The 9046-nt window shown below is 36.1% G+C and overlaps 1 protein-coding gene across 1 annotated transcript; it reads right to left on the reverse strand.

Annotated features, from left to right (window-relative positions):
• Positions 1–608: 608 nt before the first annotated feature.
• LOC142616770 (uncharacterized) lies at positions 609–1256 on the reverse strand. Its single transcript, XM_075789554.1, has one exon. It carries the CDS (start codon positions 1254–1256, stop codon positions 609–611), a length of 648 nt encoding a protein of 215 aa, XP_075645669.1.
• Between the last annotated feature and the right edge of the window lie 7790 nt (positions 1257–9046).

A 9046-nucleotide genomic window follows, 5' to 3' on the forward strand; every position in this document is an offset into this window, starting at 1 on the left:
CGCATGTGGTATAACGCCAATCACTTCGGTCAGGTCCCTTGGTTCATCAGAGGAGAATAAGTTCTGGTAGAAGTCTAGAATGGTAGCATTCACATGTTCTTGCCCAACACACCAGTTACCCATGGCATCCCGTAGTTTGGTGATGTAGTTTCGTCGGCGTCGTTGTGAAGCTTTGCTGTGAAAAAATTTTGTATTACGATCGCCATCTCTAAGCCACATTACTCGTGAGCGCTGTCCCCACATCTTGGCTTCCTTGTCTAGCAACTGATTTACTTCTCTTTCTAAAAACTTCATACGGGTTGAGTTTCCAGTCCGAGCTGCCTCCTTTTCTGCGTTTTTGAGTTGCTTACGCTTATTATCGAGCTCTCTTTTGACACTTCCAAAACATTTTTTGCTCCATCGTGCCAGCTCTTTTCCACACTTGTCTATTTTATTGAGAACTTTGGTGTCCCACGGGTCTTCAACCCTCTCCCTCCAAACGGCTTCTACTGTATTAGTGCACCCTTTCTCCGTTAGCCACATTTGCTCAAATCTAAACGGTTTGTGGAAACTCGAGTCCATCCCCTCAGGGGTAATCCATAGCGGTTTATGGTCAGAGGTTGTTACGTCTAAATGGTGGATTTTTGTTCCCGGAATCTCGTAAACCACTCTGCTGTGGCCAAACCTCTGTCAAGTCTCTCAAAAATTGTATAGTCAGCAAAGTGTTTATGCCAAGTGTAAGGAAACCCCACATACCCCAGGTCTATGAAACTACAATCATCCAGAGCGTCCCGAAAGAGCTGCATCTGTGAATGCGGCCGGGTTCTCCCCCCACTTTTCTCCGATTGATGAGTAATCTCATTGAAATCTCCGGCACATAACCATGGTGAAGCTCTCCTATTTTTCAAAACTCTCAATTTATCCCACGATTCATGTCTTTTTTGGGTGTCTGGTTCTCCGTAGAAACCGGTGAATCTCCATTCTTCAGGCGTATTTTTATTAATTGTGGTGTCGATATGGTTCGGGGAGAAAGTTTCAACATTTAAGTTAAAGTCTTCCTTCCAAAATAGTGCCAGACCACCTACTTTATTTCTCCTTGGAACTTCAAACAGATTCTTGAATTGAATTCTCCTTTTCACTTGTTCTAGCCTAGCTTTATCTGTCCATGTTTCGGCTATAAACACAACAGAGGGATCTTTCACCCACACCAAATCTGCAAGCTGATTGACTGTCAGTGGGTTCCCAAGCCCACGACAGTTCCATACTAGGAGACTCATGGCTTCTGGCAGGGTTGTTGAACAGCCTCTGCCAATATCTGAGTATTTTCCTTACCACTCTGAGAAACCACAATTTTTTTGTTTGGTAACCCGGTGATCTTCATGGTTGCTAGCTGGCCGCTTCTGACCCCGGATTTCAGTGTTGTCCGATGTTGGGTCTCCTCCATTTTTGAGTATACGTTTCCAGGTTGTGAGGTTGGCTTTGTTTTGCGGGTTTACTTTTGGGGTGGAAGTAGCAGAGAGGGGATAGGGTGGTGTAAGTGTCGTGGTAATATTTTTGGGGGGAATATCATGGGTTTGTGTTTGCATGGTAATATGGTTTGACGTGGGGTTGTTTTTCTTTGGTGGGGTTACTGTCAGGTTGGAAATATCATAGAGAGGCATGGATGGTATTTGTGACGTGGTAGGACATTTTGGGTGAGAGGTGGGATAATGTATTTTTTGGACATTATGGGATGGTGTGCTGTGATCTTTAGGATGAGAGGTGGGGTCATGTGTATTTTGGATATTAAAATTAAGGGATGGAGTGTTATGATATTTGGGATGAGAGGTGGGGTCATGTGTTTCTAGGATATTATGGGATGACGTGGGTGGAGTGATATTTTGGGGTAGGATATTTTGGGGTAGAATATGATGGGAGTTGGTCTCTGGCAGAGGCAATTCAAATTCACTTAAGTCTCGGTCTATTTCTTCAATAACAGTCTGGAAATCATTCTTGTGAGTAAAGTGCGGCATAAAATCATTCTTGTGAGTAAAGTGCGGCATAAAATCCGAGCGTGATGGAGACAAGTTCGCAGTGGGCTTACCAGTAAGGAAAGTATCTTCTACCTGCAGATTCGACGCCATTCCCGAGTCTGTACTTTCCTTGTCGGGTTGTGTTGTGTTTTCTGACCGGGTTGACTTGTCAGTCGCCGGCGAGTGATGGGCGGGTCCCCAAGAGTGTTCACCGGTCTGTTTGGCTACCTTCGCCGCGTAAAACCCCGGGACTGATATCACCGATCTACCCTTTCCATTGAATGGCGGTGCCTTAATCCAAGGTCCGTATTGCTTCTCTGTTTCAGGTAACGTTCCTTCACTTTCAATCCACCGATCGCAATCCTTGTCACTATGCGTCAGGCAACCACACCAATAGCACAAGTTAGGAAGCCGTTCATATTTGAATGTGACCCATTGTTCTCTATTATCGTCAAAAGCAATCACGCGTCCCCTGCACAGAGGTAATGAAATATCAATCGAAACCCGGACCCTCATAAAACTTCCTCCATCCTCTGTAGGGGAGTTCTGTAGACGGCATACTTGACCCGCCGTCTCACATAAACCTTCCGCCACTTTTTTGTTCATGAACCTAACCGGAATGCCATGGACCTGAACCCATAATTGGGTGAGGTTAAAAGGCAGGCTTGCAACTTCAGAGTCTGCTTCATACCGTTGCAAAACCATAAGATTTTTATCATAGCTCCATGGTTCGTTTGCAATGATATTATCAACATCTACTTTACTGTCGAAAATGAATAGTACTATATGGTTTCCAAGATTTTTCAGTCGGAAACCATTTTTGGATCGCCATAAAGGTTGGAATGTTGCTGCAATGGCGTCCATATTTAAAGCTCTCTTTGTTAAGAATTTGGCTGCGATAATATACTCCGTCGTAGCCAAATCTGGTATCATATGGAACTTAGGTTCTTCCCGTTGAGAAAGAGAGAGGCCCTTCCATTGTTTTGTGAGTTCGTCCATGGAGGTGCGTACAGTGTTTCCCAAATACCTGAGAGAAAAAAACCCAACAAACCTTAGAGTAACCTTGTTACCCTAAGGGACATAAACACCTCCGGTGAGGGACGACTATTCTACAGCCTAGGAGAAGTTAGGATTTCTAACTTTCGCTAGCGACAGAGAAACCTTCAGCACAAAATAGGGAGTGTTTGGTTCACCCCCATTTTTACCACTACACAATGTCCTTCAACGATCGCATCCCTTAAACATGTTGATGTCAATAGCGAAGTGGATTGCTTTAATTTGGTAGCTAATTGTAGTGTAATAACCTCCCCTTAATTTTGTTTCCAAAATTACAATAAATGCTGGATTGTGTTTCCAAAATTAACATTAATAGGCGTGTCATGCTTTTAATTTCAGTATGTTTTAGGGGGCATAAATACCCTTCATGGCTAGCCTTGCCTACCCATCTCAATTCTCAATGCCTTTGCCATGGCTTCTTCCCCAATTTTTTCATGTTCCCTCTATCTCCCATCTTCCATTGCCAATCCCATCAAATCCTCCTATTTATCTGCCCCTTCAAAATGTAAACACAAATATGATCTCAAAAGAGATTATTAGATTGTCAAATCGGATCAGTGATTTACCAGAAGAAATCCATATTTCAATATATATATTATAAGCACTATTGAAATGTAAGTACATTTCTTTGATGATTAAGAAAAAAATATATAATACTTCTATGAATCACAAGCTTTTTTGTTATTGTTATTGGGATAGTCTTTTTACGTTATTCTTACCCCAAAGTGAATGGGTTAAACAAATCTTCGCTTTTTCCATGATAGTTCTCTAAATGGCCTTGGGTTTTTCTATGGGCTGCTATGCCTATCTCAAATTTCTCATGCATCTTGTTTTTAGTCTAAACTCAAAAAGTTCTGTTTCCCCCCCCCCCCCCCCAAATGATTGTGTCATAATGAAAAAAGTACGTAGTGTAATCGGGTCAAGTTTTTTAAATTCTTTCTCATTTTTATCCTAGGCCAATAAAATTGCAGCTCCAATTTTCAAAATTGCATTTGCATGCTATATGGCACAAGCCAATGTATGCTAAAATATTGTTTATAATTTAAAAATAACTAATTCTTGTTGCATAATTCTTGTTGCACACTCCTGTATGTGTGAAATCATGTTTTCAAAACACCATTTCAGCTGAAGTGGTATTGTCTGCCCCGTAGATATGATGTGTAACTATCACCACTCCTTAAAAAGTGACAATTTCATGCATCTTTGTGTTTTTCCTCCATCTTTTTCTTCCTCAAAAACTCTTGAGAGTAGTTACTGAAGCTTGTAAGTGAGTGAGTTGATACTAGAATTCTTTTATACTATCAAAAGTTATGAATTATTTATCCAGAGAGTTGGTATCTGATTCATGTTTGCAGTAATAAGACGAAGATAAGCAGGTGTTTGTGTAGAAAGACTCATTTGTTCAGGGAAAGAAGAGACATGCGGAGGTATGTTCTATTCCGTAGTTCTCTTATTAATGTTAAGTTGTTAACTTTAAGGTCCGTTTGGTTGGGAGGATAGAAAATTGAGAGGATAGAAAATAGAGAGAGGAAGGAAAAGTGAGAGGATAGAAAAAATTTTAGTTTTCTTCATTTGTGTTTGGTTGAGAGAGTGGAAAAGTGGAAGGATGGAAAACATTTTGGTTTGGTTGAAAATAAGGTTTGTATAAATTTACCATCATGTCTCTCTTAAATAAAACAAAAAGTTATACATTATACTTTTTAAAAAAATTATGTATAGATGAAAGTAGACATTTCCAAAAGTAACATAAAAAAATCATCCAAAAGTGTTTTCTTAAAAAATAATAAAAAAAATTAAGAAAAAGAGATAAAAAACCTACCACCTTACAAAACCAAAACAAAAACAAAAACAAAAACCCAACTTTACACAAAATAATAAAAAAAAAAGTAAGCCAACGTACACCGGAAAAGTCAAAAAAAAAAAAAAAAAAAAGGCAGCCAACGTTACACGAAACTGGAAAAGTCAACAGAAAAGAAAAGAAAAAAAGTCAGAAACGTTAAAGAAAGGTGGTGTAGTTTTGTCCAATTTTTTTTTTTTTTCACTTTTCTCTCCAATTTGGAGAGATTGTATTTTAGAAAGGGGAGGAGAGAAAACTGGTGGGCCCCACTACTTTTCTCTCTCCCTTTCCCTCTCAACCAAACAGTGAAAAATATCATTTTTGACCTTATTTTTCTCTCTATATTTTCCATCCTCTATGTTTTTACCCCAACCAAACATATCCCTTAGTGTATCATTTCTTCATATCATATTTTGTCAATTGTCACATATTGTTCAATTTGGCTTATATTTAGATTCGATTAATTGTAATCTACTAGCAGAAAAATATGGAGCTTTTACATACACAGGATCTTCAAAGCAGCGGCTGGTCCAACGGTGTTTATATAATAAATCTCGGGACCCAATTTAAAAGTGACAAAGGAATTGCATTTGTTAACTTATATATGATAATCTTTGAACTTGTTCTGTACTAACTTGTGCCTTATGTGCTTGATTTATGCAGGGAATAATACACATTTTATTCAATAAAAACTCTATTAATTTTTTTTTTTATGATCCTCAATATTTAAATTATAAATCTTATATCTAACCCAAAAATAATAATCTATATTAAAAAATAATAGGTGGGTTCCTCAATCTTCTAACTGTATTGAAGGCTTTCTAATCATTTTATTTTTGTTAATCTAACTCTCTTTAAACTCTTTTAGGCTTTAGCAGATGAGTGCCTGCATATGTGACCCTTTTTTAGCTGCAATCTTTTTGAACAAGTTAGGCTCTTTAGTTGTACAATATATAGCAAACACTTTGAAGTGCAATCATTTTTATCTTTTGGTAAGTTTGGACATTCGGTCAGTTGTGATATACATTGTCCTAATTCTTTGTAGACTGAAAAAATGAAACTATTATATTGCTATTACAGCCATTATGTGTCTTTGATTTAGTCTATTCATTGAAATGCCCCATATAAGACACTGTCAAAAATATGTTTACCTATGATGCATAATGGAGCGATTATTTTCTAATTCTATTATGAACTAAAAGCTTGAATATATATTACAATCAATGCCTACTTCATATGCTTGGTTTTGAGATGGCAAGTCTTATAATTAAATCTATTCATTAGAACATCGAAGATTTCTAGTATTTCTTATTTTACTTCTCTTTGTAGTGAATCCATTTGTTTAACATTGATTAGTTTCTTGATCCTAATGATCAACACTTTTTTGTTTGGTTATATTTGATGAATGCTTGAGGGTGAAAACTGAAAGCACAAAGTTGTGTTTAGAAATTTCTTTCTTAATCTCTCTGTCATATTTAGACTATTGATTTTTTCTCATCATTTTTTAAACAAGATTCACAATTTGTATGCACTTCAATTTAGTGTTAACAGTATGTAGCTCGTTTCATTGATTTCAATTCCATTACATATGTCAACACTAAATTTTCTTGCTTCTCATTCTTTCAGCATTGATAATTCTAGCGCTTTCGCCTAGAGAACAATATAAGCTACACACCGTTTAGATATAGCCAGGCGTGATAAGCCCGGAAATTCATGGAAGAAGGGATCACAATGTCCAAAGCAGAAGCTTTTAAAGACGTGATAAGCCCGGAAATACCATGGAAGGAGGGATCAAATGTCTGAAGCTATGGCCTGTGGGTTTGGTAAAACTAGAAATTATGGCTGAGAAGGCAAAGATATTTGACAAGCCCCAAGATTCAAGAATACAGCCACGTTAAGAACTACTTAGCCGTTATTGGAATTTGGAAATACGAGTGTTTGTTTGAGCAAGGTTGTCCTTCAATTGTGGGAAGTGGGATGAAGACTTCTGCAAGCCAAGAACTTAGGTAGATAATTCATCTCTCTATTTAGCCAAGGCCAAAAATTAGCAAGCAATTAAGAAATTTTTTGCCACGCCAATGTAATAGATTGTTTTGTATCAACCATTTCATGGATTCATTTTCAGTAGATAATTGTAGCTTTGAATTGACTCTCTCTCTCTCTCTCTCTCTCTCTCTCTCTCTCTCTCTCTCTCTCTCTCTCTGCGTAATCTGGACTTGCATCAAATGTTGAATGTGGACCATTATTTCAAACAAAATTACTATTCTAAAAGGGAATTCAGTGACACGTAGAAAAAAAAAAAAATATATATATATATATATATATATATATATATATATATATGGTTAAACGGCACATGATATTAAACTAAGGAATAATAAGTCTATTACAAACATGGCCAGCTTTGTCCATAGCCAGCAAATCAACCACCACAGGCGGTGGACAACACAAAAAAAGGTGGTCTAAAGTAAATTCAACTCTCATCCTAGCTAATCTGTCAGCACAGCTATTAGCTTCCCTATATAAGTAGAAATTTCTAGTAATAAAGACAAAAAATTATATGCTCATTGAAAGTCAAAAACATGAAAACATATGTAGCCAAAAATTGTTAGAGAGATTGGATCTGTAAGTCATTGTAATGGAATTTGGGACCAAAATTTGATGGCAAAATTTTGGGGATGAGACCTTTTATATAAAAAAAAAAAAATCTTAATATGACAAATTGACAATTAATTAACACTGAGATGAAGATATAATTCTAAACTTTTTGAGAAACAGATAAAATTTGAAACTTAAATTCACTACATCAAACTACGAATTTAAGAAATATGAATTTCAAATACTTGTGAGCATATGAATGATCAAACAAGACATTTTCAATGGATAAACATTATTAAATCTGAAACCTAAATCTAAGTTTGCAAAGACAATAATATTCCATATAAGGGAAGAACAGCCAGTGAAAGGAGGCTTCAATTGATTGAAGATCTTTTTAAAGGGTATATTTTTTATGAGAAAATTATAAAGGGTAAATTTAAAGTACATTTACAAGGTTTTCCAATTAAATTCAAGCACGTGTTGCATTAACCAATAAATTATAAACAATGTTATTTATTTAGTGAGTTTCAACATTTGGTGTCGGCTTCTAATAATATGATTGTGCTCTTTATTATTAGACTAATACACTAATCGGTTTTTGGTGTAAAGAGGGACTGAATTCTAGATCTCTTATTTAGAGGTGGCAATTCATGTTCGCGTGTCGAGTTCGTGTCGTGTCAACTCATACATATCTGACTATACAGGTCAACACTAACCTGACATATTTATTAAACGGGTCAAGATTCCTCAACCCTAACACGACCCATTTATTAAACGAGTCAGTCGTGTCAAGCTGTTTATTTGATTTTATCAAAATGAAAAAAAAAACATTTATGGAAAAACAAGGAAATAAATATTTTAAATATAAAATTCAGAACTAATGAGTAATTATATCACAAATAATCATTCAAAACTAAAACATATCTCAAAATCATAAATAATCAATCACAATACGTCAAAGAAAATAAACTACAACAACTAATAAGTTTATATACCTATAGTTTGAATGGTATATTGGTAAAATTTCATTTAATTAAACAGGTCAGACGGGTTAAACGGGTTTCATAGGTTGAACCCTAACCCAACCTGTTTATCAAACAGGTTCGTCGTGTCAACCCGAATATGACACGAACCCATTAAGCCTCAACCCATAACCTGCTAATTTCGTGTCGTGTCGTGTCGTGTCGAGTCGAGTTCGCGGGTCGTGTCCAATTTTGCCACCCCTACTCTAATTTAACCATTAGAGACTTTATCAATTGAGTTAACTGAAACCCACTATAAATGATGATATATCTTTCAAAATAATTAAATTAAATATAGATACCTGTTTGGATTTAATTAAAGAACCTAATATCATGTACCTAGGAAATTGTATCTTTTCATCTTTTTATTAATTCCTAAAGTTATATATATTTATTATGAGATAAGAAGAGTGGATTTTAGCACCTCAACAATAATTTAAATTAAAAGCTATTAAAATAGTACTAATAGCAAACTTATGTTTAAATGATGACAACTTGACAAAAATCAATCCATTTATTTCGAAGTGATTGAATATTTAGAA

Source organism: Castanea sativa, chromosome 11 (assembly GCF_040712315.1).
Source record: "Castanea sativa cultivar Marrone di Chiusa Pesio chromosome 11, ASM4071231v1".
NCBI classification, from domain to species: Eukaryota; Viridiplantae; Streptophyta; class Magnoliopsida; order Fagales; family Fagaceae; genus Castanea; species Castanea sativa.